The sequence below is a fragment of the Chiloscyllium plagiosum genome, unplaced genomic scaffold (assembly GCF_037043375.1).
Source record: "Chiloscyllium plagiosum isolate Xiang-an unplaced genomic scaffold, Cpla_swu_hap1 HiC_scaffold_37, whole genome shotgun sequence".
Classification (NCBI taxonomy): domain Eukaryota; kingdom Metazoa; phylum Chordata; class Chondrichthyes; order Orectolobiformes; family Hemiscylliidae; genus Chiloscyllium; species Chiloscyllium plagiosum.
In genome coordinates, this window is record NW_028270175.1 from 1,062,835 (window position 1) to 1,077,989 (window position 15,155).

The following is a 15,155-nucleotide window of genomic DNA, read 5'->3' on the forward strand; positions in this document are numbered from 1 at the left end:
GACCAGATATTCTAACCCAATCTAGTCCCACCTGCCAGCACCCGGCCCATATCCCTCCAAACCCTTCCTATTCATATACCCATCCAAATGCCTCTTAAATGTTGCAATTGTACCAGCCTCCACCACTTCGTCTGGCAGCTCATTCCATACACGTACCACCCTCTGTGTGAAAAAGTTGCCCTGTAGGTCTCTTTTCTATCTTCCCCTTTCCCCCTAAACCTATGCCCTCTAGTTCTGGACTCCCCAGTCCCAGGGAAAAGACTTTGCCTATTTACTTTATTTATCTTATCCATGCCCCTCATAATTTTGTAAACCTCTGTAAGGTCACCCCTCAGCCTCCGAAGCTCCAGGGGAAACAGCCCCAGCCTGTTCAGCCTCTCCCTATAACTCAAATCCTCCAACCCTGGCAACATCCTTGTAAATCCTACCTGAACTCTTTCAAGTTTCACAACATCTTTCCCATAGGAAGGAGACCAGAATTGCATGCAATATTCCAACCAATGTCCTGTTCAGCCACATGACCTCCCAATTCCTGTACTCAATACTCTAACCAATAAAAGAAAACATACCAAAGACCTTCTTCACTATCCTATCTACCTGCGACTCCACTTTCAAGGAGCTATGAATCTGCACTCCAAGGTCTCTTTGTTCAGCAACACTGCCTTGGGACCTTGCCATTAAGTACTTAAGTCCTACTAAGATTTGTTTTCCCAAAATACAGCACCTCGCATTTATCTTAATTAAACCCCATCTGCCACTTCTCAACCCATTGGCCCATCTGGTCCAGATCCTGTTGTAATCTGAGGTATCCCTCTTCGCTGTCCACTGCACCTCCAATTTTGGTGTCATCTGCAAACTTACTAACTGTACCTCTTATGCTCGTATCCAAATCATTTATGTAAATGACAAAATGTAGAGGACCCAGCACCGATCCTTGTGTCACTCCACTGGTCACAGGCCTCCAGTCTGAAAAATAACCCTCCACCACCACCACCACCCACTGTCTTCTACCTTTGAGCCAGTTCTGTATCCAAATGACTAGTTCTCCCTGTATTCCGTGACATCCTGTCCCTCAGGATTCTCTCCAACAACTTGCCCACCACTGACGTCAGGCTCACAGGTCTATAGTTCCCTGGCTTGTCCATACCACCCTTCTTAAACTGTGGCACCACATTAGCCAACCTCCAGTCTTCCAGCACCTCACCTGTGAATGTCAATGATACAAATATCTCAGCAATCGGCCCAGCAATCACTTCTCTAGCTTCCCAGAGTTCTTGGGTACACCTCATCAGGTCCTGGGGATTTATCCACCTTTACTCGTCTCAAGACATCCAGCACTTCCTCCTCTGTATAGATATTTTGCAAGATGTCACTACAGTCTATACTTCCATATCCTTTTCCACAGTAAATATTGATGCAAAATACTCATTTTGCATCTCCCCCATTTTGTGCGGCTCCACACAAAGGCCGTCTTGCTGATCTTTGTGGGGCCCTATTCTTTCCCTAGTTACCCTTTTGTCCTTCATATAGATTATATATGGGGCAGCATGGTGGCTCAGTGGTTAGCACTGCTGCTTCACAGCACCAGGGTCCCAGGTTCAATTCCAGCCTCAGGCGACTGACTGTGTGGAGTTTGCACATTCTCCTAGTCCAAAGATGTGCAGGTCAGGTGAATTGGCTATGCTAAATTGCCCCATAGTGTTAGGTAAATTAGTCAGAGGGAAATGGGTCTGGATGGGTTACTCTTCAGAGGGTCAGTATGGACTGGTTGGGATGAAGGGCCTGTTTCCACACTGTAGGGAATCTAATAAATAATATTTGTAAAACTCTTTGGATTCTCCTTAATTCTATTTGCCAAAGCTATCTCATGTCCCCTTTTTGCCCTCCTGATTTCCCTCTTAAGTATACTCCTACTTCCTTTATACTCTCAGGATTCACTCCCTCTACCGAATGGCCTTACTTCCACTCCATAGAGTCCACTCCACCGTTTAATCATGGCTGATGGGCATTTCAACTCCACTTACCCACACTCTCCCCATAGCCCTTAATTCCTTGCGAGATCAAGAATTTATCAGTCTGCCTTGAAGACAGTTAACATCCGGTCTCCACCGTGCTCCGTGGCAATGAATTCCACAGGCCCACCACTTTCTGGCTGAACAAATGTCTCCTCATTTCTAAAGGAGCAGCTGTAACAAGCAAACATCCCTCAAAAATTTCATTTAAATATCAATGAACACCACTAAGGTGTACAGTGGGATTTCCACAACAAAGTTAAATCCAGCAGAATGAGCTGGACTTTGGCACTGAAACAAAACAAGATATTTTGAATAGGACAGCACTCCCGCAGCAAGTGATTCTGATAAACCAATAATAAACTGAAATGCCTACTTAATTAACAAACTACTGAAACCATTAAAATTAGTATGTCCCACTCCCCCACACTATGTTTGTTACATCAGTTATTGCCAAAACAGTAAGTTAGGTACATGTACTGTAAGAATCAGACATACATAGAATGGAGGAATCATTCTGAATTCAAAATTGCAAGTAAAAGATATGACTCAACATCTTTTGAGATTAAAGAACTTAATGCATTTAAAGAGCAAATTCACAAAGATTCCCTAAAAATTCCCTTCATAAATGTTTGGTAAAATTGATAAAATCCAAGGCAGTTAAAAGCAAACCAAATGGTTACTTGAACTTTTTAAAATATTGAAAAAAAAAACAAATTAAATCACTTTCTAAAAAAAAAAGTGATCAATTCACAGTGGCTCAGTAGTTAGCACCTCTCAGCACCAGGAACTCGGGTTCAATTCCAGCCTCGGGCGACTGTCCGTGTGGAGTTTGCACATTCTCCCTGTGTCTGCATGGGTTTCCTTCGGGTGCTCCGGTTTCCTCCCACAGTCCAAAGATGTGCAGGTCAGGTGAATTGGCCATGGGAAATTGCCCGTAGTGTTAGGTGCATTAGTCAAGGGTAAATGTAGGGGAATGGGTCTGGGTGGGTTTCTCTTTGGAGGGTCAATGTAGACTTGATGGGCTGAAAGACCTGTTTCCACACTGTAGGGAATCTAATCTAATTCAAAGATTAAATCAAATAACATGGTTTAAAAATTTTGTTTTAAAGAAACAGAGTCAGAGTAATAGAATATGGAAACAGACACTTAGTCCAACCAGTCCACGCTGATCATAATCCTAAACTAACCTAGTCCCACCTGCCTGCTCCTGGCCCAAATCCCTCCAAACATTCCCTATTTATGTACTTATCTAAATGTCTTTTAAATGTTGGAACGGTAGCAGCATCCACGACTTCCTCTGGAAGTTCATTCCACACGTGAACTACTTAAAAATTAAGATTCAAAACCAGAGGCAATTTATCTTCACTCACCTTAAAAATAGGTCCCCTAGTCTTGAAACCCACCATCCTAAGGATCTATACCCCTCATTATTTTATAAGTGTCTATAAGGTCACTCCTCAACTTCCTGTGCTCCAGTGGAAAAAAAAAGTCCCAACCTTTTCCTCCTCTTTTTGTAACTCATTCCCAGCAACATCCTGGTAAATCTTCTGAACCCACTTCAGTTTACTAATTTCCTTCCTATAACATGGCGACCAGAACTGGCCACAACACTCCAGAAGAGGCTGCACTAAGAAAGTCGCTCAGGTGCATGTTGGTCCCTTGGATGGTAATTACTTTGTTGGACTTTTTATTTTTACAGAGATCCAGAAATACATGATATCAAGTTTAAATCTCCATTCTTGTTCAAATCTATATGAAGCTACTGGTTCAATCTTTAGTTGTGGATTTTAGAAAAAAGCGCTTAAAATTACTATTTTCTTCTCTCACACTGCTAACTTTTTATTCCCTTCTACACAGGTTTAGACGAGCTGGTGTTATGACAGGAAAACAGATGGTTGCTTGATCCTTTTCCCAAACACAAAGGAAAGTTAATTGTGCTATCCTTGTGCTACCCTCATGAAGAAAGGAAATTCACTCCACATTTTATTTAAAACGAGAACAAATTTAAAGATGAACACTTTTGACTTGCATATGAAAAACATACAACTGCATCTGAAAATAATCTGGCTAATCTCTTACTCGTTTGCTAATACTAGCTTGCTACTTTTGTAAAGCTAATATACACAACATTTTTTTAAGAAGTTACTATGTTCTGTAGGCTTTTAACTTATGTTAAACTGATCCTGACTAGCTTCACAAATGAAAAAAAACTTTCAAAACTCTCTGTATACAGATCCAAAGATTATTTCAACCCTACCACAAGTAACAATTTCAGATGAAAACATAAATCAGCTGTAAAATAACAGCCTTCCAAATGATGAAACGTTGCATGGAGATTCAGAACCACTTTTCAGTTCATCAAACTGGAAAATTTTAACTTGTGGCATTTGTTTCTGACCAAAGTTTCTGAAAGACCACTGGAGTTCTCACTGCACAGTAGGTTCTGGATATTAATAAGTAGTCACTAGTTTGCTGATGATGCTTCCAGATCTTTATGTAAAATAATGAGGCTTCTTCACATTTATACCATATTCAGAAAGAGCCGGGATTAAATCCTCCATGGTGAGGGTGTATTTTTTATCCTAAAAACAACAAAATATATTTAAACAACAACGTAGAAAGCAGAAAATAACTCAGTACACAACTCCCTGAATTAAAATGCAAATTATTTTCACATTAAGCCTAGAGTGTTTTTTAAAATTCCCACTTGCTCCATCAACAGCAAACAGGAAAAAGGATGTATTGAGAATAATTCTGGGGACAAAACGTATCTTTAAAAGAAATACTGGATCATGAAATGATAAAAGACAGTGGTTAATTCAGTGGGGATTGAATTTAATGGGGAATGGGTTTGTTTGTTTTAAGTGAGGGAATAGTTTGCTCAGTTCACTCCTTTGACGAGATGGTTAGCTGGAGACTATTAATATTGCCAACACCACATATTCGATTTTTGTTCTGGTTGAGGCAGACTTGGTATTGCCGCCTCTGTCGTGCCTGTAAGAGTGAAAAAAAAACTGCTCCAGGTGAAGCATCATTATAGAGAGCCAAGCGTCTGCGTTCTCGTAGAGCAAATGTGACATTAGAAATTATTCACACTGGAAGAACAAGGAAAGGTAAAAATCTAAAGGGGATGCACACGCAGAGGTACTTGGGTGTAACATAAATCATTGAAAATGACATTGACAGGTTGTGTGTCTGGCTAATAAATCATACGACATCCTTCTCCTCAGGTTCTATGCCTTAAGGAAGGTCCTTGGTGATTAGTCAATGAACCACCATTAAATGCCGTGAATTTTATGAAAAATAAAGTGAGGAGGCAGGTCCCAGGTGTACCTCAGCCAGAACAGGAATGAAATCCCTGGCTGTTGGCATAATTCTGACTCCTGTTCGCTGTCTCGCCAAGCAAACCAACTCTGCAGCAGCACTCTCACCATCCATTATGGCCACACCTTTGGTGGCGTCACAGTTTTCTAAGTGAATTAATGAATGCCTTTGGAAGTATATCTTGAATGGATGCTGCTGATTGATTTGGAACTGTGCATAGATTTGGGGATTTAAATAACAAATTTAGGGGCAGCAGTGCTACAGTGTCATGGCAAATCCCACTACGCAGAGGGTGAAACAACTTCAATTTTAAAAAAACTAAGTAAAAGCTAGCCTAATGACAAGGATGTATCCATTGACAATTCTCAAAAATCCATCAGGTTTGGGTCCTTTAAGAAAGGAAATCTGCCTTCTTTCCCTGGTCTGTTACGTGTGGTTCCAGACCTTTAACTCTTAACCACCCTCTGAAATGGTTCTGCAAGCTACTCAGTTGTAACAAACAACTACAAAGTCTAAAGAAATGAACCAGACTGGGCAGACCACATGACAGTGACATCAGCAAACCGTGACCTGCCGACACTGCAAAGTCTTCTTTATTAACATCTGGGGGCTTGTGCCAAAGTTGGGACAGCTTTCTTGCAGACAGGTAAAGCAACAGCCTGAGATTGTCTGTAAAGGCAGAGTACGTCCAAGACACCACCAGCACCATACATAGATCTGTCCTATACCACCTGCAGGGTAGAAGTGTCAACATAATGATACACTGTCAGGCCTTGTCCTGGGAGTCCTCAACAGTGACAAGAGAACCCAACAATTGCCCCTTGACATTCAGTGGTATCACCATCACTGAATGCCCCACTATCAACATCCTGGAGATTACTATTGTCCAGAAACTGAATAAGACTAGCCATAAAAATAACTTGGTTACAAATAGGTCAGAGGCTAGGAATACTGCAGTAAGTAACTTACTTCCTGTCACACAAAGCCTGTTCACCATTTACAAATCAAATCAGGAGAGAGATATGTGCAACTCTAACAGTTCACAAAAAGCTTGGCACCATCCAGTACAAAACCTCTCACCTGGTTGGCAGCATACCCTCAACATTCAAACCCTTCAGCACTGACACTGGCAGCAGTGTGTACCCTTCACTAGGTGCACCACGGTAACTCACTAAAAGGTTCTTTTTGACAGCCCCTTCCAAATCTGTGACCTCGACAACCTGAGGGCAAGGACAGCAGATCCACAGAAATGCCACAGCCTGCAAGCTCCCTTCAAGGCACACACTATCCTGATTTGGAACTATATCACCTTTTGTTCACTGTGACTGGGCCAAAATCCTGGAGGGGCTAAAGTAATTAATAAAAAGCTGATGAATTACAATAGGGCTATAAGGGGACAAAAGTGTAGGACAGATCCACTGGGATACTGTCTACTACAAGAGGTACAAATATAAATTATCTTCTTAGGACTCAAAGCCCTCCGCTTCTTTCTTTCCCGCCCCCATCACGAAGGACTCAAAGCCCTCCGCTTCTTTCTTTCCCGCTGTACCGACCAGTACCCTTCCACAGACACCCTCCTTCGACTGACTGAACTGGTCCTCACCCTGAACAACTTCTCTTTCCAATCCTCCCATTTCCTCCAAACGAAAGGAGTAGCCATGGGCACCCGCATGGGCCCCAGCTATGACTGCCTCTTCGTAGGATATGTGGAACAATCCATCTTCCGCAACTACACTGGCCCCACCCCCCACCTTTTCCTCCGCTACATCGATGACTGTATCGGCGCCGCCTTGTGCTCCCACGAGGAGGTTGAACAGTTCATCCACTTCACCAACACCTTCCACCCCGACCTCAAATTCACCTGGACAGTCTCAGATTCCTCCCTCCCCTTCCTCGACCTTTATTTCTATCTCAGGCGACCGAATCAACACGGACATCTACTACAAGCCAACCGACTCCCACAGCTACCTGGACTACACCTCCTCCCATCCTGCCCCCTGTAAAAACGCCATCCCATTCTCCCAATTCCTTAGACTCCGCCGCATCTGCTCCCAGGAGGACCAGTTCCAAAAACACACATCCCAGATGGCCTCCTTCTTCAAGGACCGCAATTTCCCCCCCGACGTGGTCGACGATGCCCTCCACCGCATCTCTTCCACTTCCCGATCCTCCGCCCTTGAACCCCGCCCCTCCAACCGCCACCAGGACAGAACCCCACTGGTCCTCACCTACCACCCCACTAACCTCCATGTACAGCGCATCATCCGCCGCCATTTCCGCCACCTCCAAACGGACCCCACCACCAAGGATATATTTCCCTCCCCTCCCCTATCAGCATTCCGTAAAGACCACTCCCTCCGTGACTCCCTCGTCAGATCCACACCCCCCACCAACCCAACCTCCACTCCCGGCACCTTCCCCTGCAACCGCAGGAGGTGCAAGACTTGCGCCCACACCTCCCCCCTCACCTCCCTCCAAGGCCCCAAAGGAAACTTCCATATCCGCCACAGATTCACCTGTACCTCCACACATATCATCTATTGCATCCTTTGCACCCGATGTGGCCTCCTCTATATTGGGGAGACGGGCCGCCTACTTGCGGAGCGTTTCAGGGAACACCTCTGGGACACCCGGACCAACCAACCTGTAGCTCAACATTTCAATTTCCCCTCCCACTCCACCAAGGATATGCAGGTCTTTGGACTCCTCCATCGTCAGACCACAGCGAAACGACGGTTGGAGGAAGAACGCCTCATCTTCCGGCTAGGAACCCTCCAACCACAAGGGATGAACTCGGATTTCACCAGTTTCCTCATTTCCCCTCCCCCCAGCCTGTCTCAGTCAAATCCATCAAATTCAGCACCGCCTTCCTAACCTGCAATCTTCTTCCCGACCTCTCCGCCCCCACCCCAGTCTGACCTATCACCCTCACCTTGACCTCTTTCCACCTATCACATTTCCGACGCCCCTCCCCCAACTCCCTCCTCCCTATCTTTTATCTTAGCCTGCTGGACCAACTTTCCTCATTCCTGAAGAAGGGCTAATGCCCGAAACGTCGATTCTCCTGTTCCCTAGATGCTGCCTGACCTGCTGCGCTTTTCCAGCAACACATTTCCATCTCTGATCTCCAGCATCTGCAGACCTCACTTTCTCCTTATAAATTATCTTCAAAAATGAAGACGTGGAGGTGCCGGTGTTGGACTGGGGTGGACAAAATCAGAAGTCACATGACACCAGGTTCATGTCCAACAGGTTTATTTGAAATCACAAGCTTTCAGAGCACTGCTCCATCGTAATACTCATACATCCTGAAAGCTTGTGATTTCAAATCAAACAGTTGGACTGTAACCTGGTGTCATACAGCTTCTGACCTCAAAATCAGAACCGTTCTCTTTGGAGGAGGAGATTTGGGGCTGATCAGACACAATTATTATGAAGGTGATTGTTCCTGACCAATGATTTTATCTATCTAGAATGATGGACACTTACTCTTAAGATTTATAGCAGAAAGTGAGAGAAATATTTTTATTCTAAAGCCGTCATCAACACAAATGCATTAACAGATGTAGGTGAATAAAGCATATACCACCTCACCATTTAAGAATTGATTAAATTGAGGTTGAAGGAAAAGACAACATAGAGATTGGATAAGATAGCACTGTGTGTTGAAGAGATTGGTCATACAGAAGATGAATTGAACTGAACAGGTTGGTACAAAGAATCTTTCTTATTTTCTAGACGTGGTCCAAGAAATATAGTTATTTCAACACAACTATTGTGATGGCTTCATATTTAATAATGTTTGTGGACTTTGAGGTTAAAAGAATTGTAGAGATCAGCTATTTTTTATAAATGGATAATGGAAATTAGGCATTTTTGTAGTCGCATATCTTGCATAACTCCTTATTTATTGAAGACCTAGGTTTACAACTGCTAGGTTGCAGTTTATGCTTTCGATATTGTTTGAAACAGTTGGTGAGCAGTCTCCAAACTCAGCTCCCCTGATTCTAAAAACATCTCGTGAATCCCAATTGTCCCTTTGAAGGGTGAACACAGCCTTCTTGAAAGTGTGCTTCTTAAGCCAATTGCACCTGCCAAAACCCAAGAGACATCTGTTGATGTTTGGTGATACCTGTCTACACAGGCCTGAATGTCAGATCCACAGCCATCTGAACATGTCAAACCTCACTTGGTTGCATTCAAGCACTGAGATTTATTGGCCAAAAATTATTTTTGAAAGGTGAATCAGTGCAAAACATAAGCTTTCCCCCCCTTTTTTCCAATGTATGTGTTTTGAGTTAGGGGAGTGAATATTTATATTACAAACAAATTTTGTTCACCAACTTTGCATTTTCACTGAATAGGTTTATTTCATAATAAAATCAAAAATTTTATGTTTACTGAAAAATCATGGTCAATAGATTTTAAAATGAAAGTCGGTACAGAGAGCTTTCTATTGGTTATCATCAGGAACTGGAAAAAATAAATTAATGCTGTGACACGTGGGGTAATGGAACTGGAGAGACTAGACAGCGCATTCCCGTCCTTCCACAATTTCGGTCATAAAACAACGTAACCACACATGTACAAAGTCTTTTCAATGCAAAATGTGGGTATTTACAAAGTATGTGTACTGAAAACAATTAAACAAATGCAATTTTCCTGGGCTGTTGGTTTATGAAAATTAGTTTTTGTAGCCAAAGGTCAGCAGAGTAAATACTGACACAGACAGGCCTGACTATTTCAAATAAAAACATGGATCAGAGTCTAAACTAAATGAAAACTTTGCAAGTTTAGAACTCGGCACAAGTGACCTTTACCAGTGATTATCACAAGTACAGATAAGAACTGTCTACACTGTTCTTTTTATTATTAAAGACACACTATAGGTACTTTGAATTATTTAAAACAATACTGTTGCGACATTCAATGTGAACAAACCTTGCTTTTGTTTCTGGAGCTTCCTGATGCAGTTCCCTTCATTTTACAGTGTTGCAAGGCATCGTTCGCAATATCAGAGATGAACTTTTGAGCGGCCAATGATATTAAACGAATTCTGATTAGAAAACACAAGGTAAAAAGCCTGACAAATGGTCTCTCAGTATTATGCATATAACCAGTCTTTTAAATGTAATAAATTTAATAATAAATTATAGTTCTATTCTCTAATATTGCTGAGTCAAAAAAAAGTATTGTTTTAAACTGAAGACCATCTAAATGAACAAATCTCTGCAGAGAAGACATCTAATCTACAAATTCTAGCAATCACGATCTCCACCCGACTATATGCGTCTCCTACTCCGATTACCTAATCACAAAGGGAAAACATTTCCCGAAAATACACAGACTTTATTCACTATTGAGAATATTTGCCACAACTGGAGCTAATTATTTGACTATATACCCTTCAAATGGATAGCTATTTGAAACACATTGTATCTGCATTATAATTCCTTTAAAATTAATTACTCACTGTAGAAACGAAGTAAATTTACATTATTACACAACACCAGAATGAATGAATGTGTTAAGGAAGTCAAAACATGTACATACATTCGAGGATCAGAAGCCTCAAAACCTGCTCGATTGAGATAATATCCTGTCACAGCATCTGGTATCTGAAACATACAAAAGAGAGAAGATGCGAACTCTCCGCCGCCTTTAGAGTCCGTGAAATATATACACAAAATATCATACCACTGCATCACTGAATGGTAGAATATACTGACAATTTTTTTTTTAAAAAAGTACTTTTATCACCAGCTGCAAGTGTTAGGGTTAGATTCTCAACAATGCAATAAAACCTGACACATGAAGCACTGACAACTGAGATTACATGTGGTCAATATGACTGGACAATCAAACATTTCAGGTACCTTCAGTGACAATATTAACACAGTGTGTTAAATGCTCTAAGGCTTTGCAAAAAGCACTGCACTTAGAGGAGTTCTAACTTCTAGATTTTGAACAATTTCTAAACAATCATGTTTAGAATTCCTGATGTCAAGAGATATATTAGCAATTGGGAAATAGCAGAAGCAAATCCTTCACCTCTCAAGTTTGTTCTGCCATTTGATATGACCATGGTTAAAGTGTTGCCTCATCTCCATATTTCTGCCTAAACTCCCAGTTTCGTATCCAATGACTGAGATTCATAGCTGATGAATTTGAAAGATTTACAACACTAGTGAAACTCCTCTTCATCCAAACCCCAACTCCATATCTGTGACTACGATTCCTCATTTTAACAAGGATAAACAGCTTCTTAGCATCAACCCTATTGTGTACATGTCAGTGATATCCCCTCCCATTCTTCTAAATGCTAGAAATTATAAGCCCATTCTGCCCTACCCTTCAGGGTTAACTGGGCTGTTTGTGTTGTAAATCCGAAGCAATTATTTGATTTCTTCACTGAAGGATCTCATCTAAAAGTCATAAAGGTATACAGAATGGAAACAGGCCCTTTGTCCCAACTTGTCTAGTTTTCACAATTAAACTAGTCCCATTTGCCTGCATTTGGCCCATATCCTTCCAGACCTATCCCATCCATATACTTGTCTAAATGTTTCTTAAATGATTAAATTATACTTGTTTCCATCACTACCTCTGGCAGCCAATTCCAGATACTCTCACCACCCTGTATATGAAGAAATTGCCCTTCCTGACCTTTCTGTACCTCTCCCCTCTCATCTTAAACTGATGCCCTCTAGTTTTAAACTGCCCTACCATGGGGCTATCGACCTTATTTACACCTCTCACGATTTTACAAACCAGTAAAAGGTTTCCCTCAGTCTCCTACTGTCCAGGGGGTAAAAGTCTCAGCCTACCCACCCTCTCCTTAGAACTCAAGCCTTTCAGTCCAGATAACATCCTGGTGAAATAACATATTTACAAGTAACATTTTTTTTTTCAGGTCCTGAAAAACTTGTTCCACATTTCCAAGATTGTAGGTACTACGATTCATAAACTTGACTTTAAAGATAATTTCCAAACGCTGTGCATTCCATCTGCAGAAATCAGTTATTAAATTCTGTATGGATTTGAATTGTGGTTTCTATTAGCCTCCCAATCCGTTCAACCTAAAATCAACTTCATTTTAGAGTGATCCGTCTAACTACACAGATTTGTCAGGATTTGGGACAGGTGACTAAAACACTGAAAATCATGTCAGTTTAAATGTCACTCTACCAACTTGATTTTTATACCACAACTCAGTATTATTTACATGGTTAACTGATAAACAAGCAAAAAGGGTGGAAATCCAGTCAAATTTTGTTTCCAAACAAACCAGAGTTATTAAAACTAAACGAATGAACTTACTGTTGGGGTATAATCTTCTAATTGCATTAGGAAGTCCGCCAGTGGTGTTGTTGATATTACAGGTTTGACATCCCCATTGGCAATCCCTTGAGGTACATAAACACCATTTGAAACAGATGTCTCTGCTGCAGAGGCAGCAGCATTTGGAACTAAAAGAATTCAGAAAAGGAGGATATATTGTGAACAAAGTATTGCAACTCAATGCAAACCATTTATGTACAGTAGATTTCACAACAACAGGAAAATATTTTCCTATTTGAATTCAATGTTTTCTGATGTTAAATCTAAACAGCTTTCCCCTTTGTTACATTATTGAAGAGATTCACAATACAAATCAATATATTGCAAATTATTTGAAGTAATCTAAATAAAACTGCTCTGTTTTAATCATATTAACATTCACACCAATAGTTTTTCCAATAGTGGGGCAATATCTCAAAATTGATGTATAATAGTTCCAGGGGAGTTTTTGGTGGGGGGGGTTGGGTGGGAGAAGGAAAGGGAATGGAAGGGGGTGGGGGGCGGAAGGGAGTGCGGAGGGGGAGGCGGAAGGGTGTGCGGAGGGGGAGGCGGAAGGGAGTGCAAGCCCCTCCAGTTTAAACATTCTGGATAAAGGAAGCCTGCTTTACTGAGGCAGTACAACAGCCTGGTCATGTACTCCATGTACAGGAGTTTACTTGTGGAGGCTGGGGGGGGGGGGGGGGAGGAGTGTAAGGGGTTTGGGGGGGGGGGGGGGGGGGAAGGGGTTTGGGGGGGGGGGGGGAAGGGGTTTGGGGGGGGGGGGGGGGGGGAAGGGGTTTGGGGGGGGGGGGGAAGGGGTTTGGGGGGGGGGGGGGAAGGGGTTTGGGGGGGGGGGGAGAAGGGGTTTGGGGGGGGGGGGGAAGGGGTTTTGGGGGGGGGGGGGGAAGGGGTTTGGGGGGGGGGGGGGAAGGGGTTTGGGGGGGGGGGAAGGGGTTTGGGGGGGGGGGAAGGGTTTGGGGGGGGGGGGAAGGGGTTTGGGGGGGGGGGGAAGGGGTTTGGGGGGGGGGGAAGGGGTTGGGGGGGGGGGGGGAGGGGTTTGGGGGGGGGAAGGGGTTTGGGGGGGGGGAGAAGGGGTTGGGGGGGGAGAAGGGGTTGGGGGGGGAAGGGGTTGGGGGGGGGGGAAGGGGTTGGGGGGGAAGGGGTTGGGGGGGGGGGAGAAGGGGTTGGGGGGGGGGAAGGGGTTGGGGGGGGGGGGGAAGGGGTTGGGGGGGGGGGAAGGGGTTGGGGGGGGGGGGGGGGAGAAGGGGTTGGGGGGGGGGAGAAGGGGTTGGGGGGGGGGGGAGAAGGGATTGGGGGGGGGGGGGAAGGGATTGGGGGGGGGGGGAAGGGATTGGGGGGGGGGAAGGGATTGGGGGGGGGGGGGAGGGATTGGGGGGGGGAAGGGGTTGGGGGGGGGGGGGAAGGGGTGGGGGGGGGGGGGGAGAAGGGGTTTGGGGGGGGGGGGGGAAGGGGTTTGGGGGGGGGGGGGGAAGGGGTTTGGGGGGGGGGGGGGAAGGGGTTTGGGGGGGGGGGGGGGGGGGAAGGGGTTTGGGGGGGGGGGGAAGGGGTTTGGGGGGGGGGAAGGGTTTGGGGGGGGGGGGAAGGGTTGGGGGGGGGGGGGGAGGGGTTTGGGGGGGGAAGGGTTTGGGGGGGGAAGGGGTTTGGGGGGGGGGGAGAAGGGGTTGGGGGGGGAGAAGGGTTGGGGGGGGGAAGGGGTTGGGGGGGGGGAAGGGGTTGGGGGGGAAGGGTTGGGGGGGGGGAGAAGGGGTTGGGGGGGGGGAAGGGGTTGGGGGGGGGGGAAGGGGTTGGGGGGGGGGAAGGGGTTGGGGGGGGGGGGGAGAAGGGGTTGGGGGGGGGAGAAGGGTTGGGGGGGGGGAGAAGGGATTGGGGGGGGGAGAAGGGATTGGGGGGGGGGGGAAGGATTGGGGGGGGGGAAGGATTGGGGGGGGGGGGGGAGGGATTGGGGGGGGGGAAGGGGTTGGGGGGGGGGGGAAGGGGTGGGGGGGGGGGGAAGGGGTGGGGGGGGGGGGAAGGGGTGGGGGGGGGGGGAAGGGGTGGGGGGGGGAAGGGGTGGGGGGGGGGGGGAAGGGGTGGGGGGGGGGGAAGGGTGGGGGGGGGGGGGAAGGGGTGGGGGGGGGGGGAAGGGGTTGGGGGGGGGGGAAGGGGTTGGGGGGGGGGGAAGGGGTTGGGGGGGGGGGGAAGGGGTTGGGGGGGGGGGAAGGGGTGGGGGGGGGGAAGGGGTGGGGGGGGGGAAGGGGTGGGGGGGGGAAGGGGTTGGGGGGGGGGAAGGGTTGGGGGGGAAGGGGTTGGGGGGGGAAGGGGTTGGGGGGGGAAGGGGTTGGGGGGGGAAGGGGTTGGGGGGGGAAGGGGTGGGGGGGGGGAAGGGGTTGGGGGGGAGAAGGGGTTTGGGGGGAAGGGTTTGGGGGGGAAGGGGTTTGGGGGGGAAGGGTTTGGGGGGGAAGGGGTTTGGGGGGGAAGGGGTTTGGGGGGGAAGGG

General features: G+C 45.9%; 1 protein-coding gene across 1 annotated transcript in view; it reads right to left on the reverse strand.

Moving 5' to 3' along the window:
• Positions 1 to 3,985: 3,985 nt before the first annotated feature.
• taf10 (TAF10 RNA polymerase II, TATA box binding protein (TBP)-associated factor) overlaps positions 3,986 to 15,155 on the reverse strand; it is a 17,744-nt gene continuing 6,574 nt past the window's right edge. Inside the window, exons 2-5 of the mRNA XM_043676352.2 lie at positions 12,660 to 12,808; positions 10,893 to 10,957; positions 10,281 to 10,395; positions 3,986 to 4,597 (exon numbers count right to left, since the gene is read on the reverse strand). Of these exons, the coding sequence (XP_043532287.1) occupies positions 4,508 to 4,597; positions 10,281 to 10,395; positions 10,893 to 10,957; positions 12,660 to 12,808 (419 nt within the window). The 3' untranslated portion in view covers positions 3,986 to 4,507. The remainder of the gene's footprint in view (positions 4,598 to 10,280; positions 10,396 to 10,892; positions 10,958 to 12,659; positions 12,809 to 15,155) is intronic.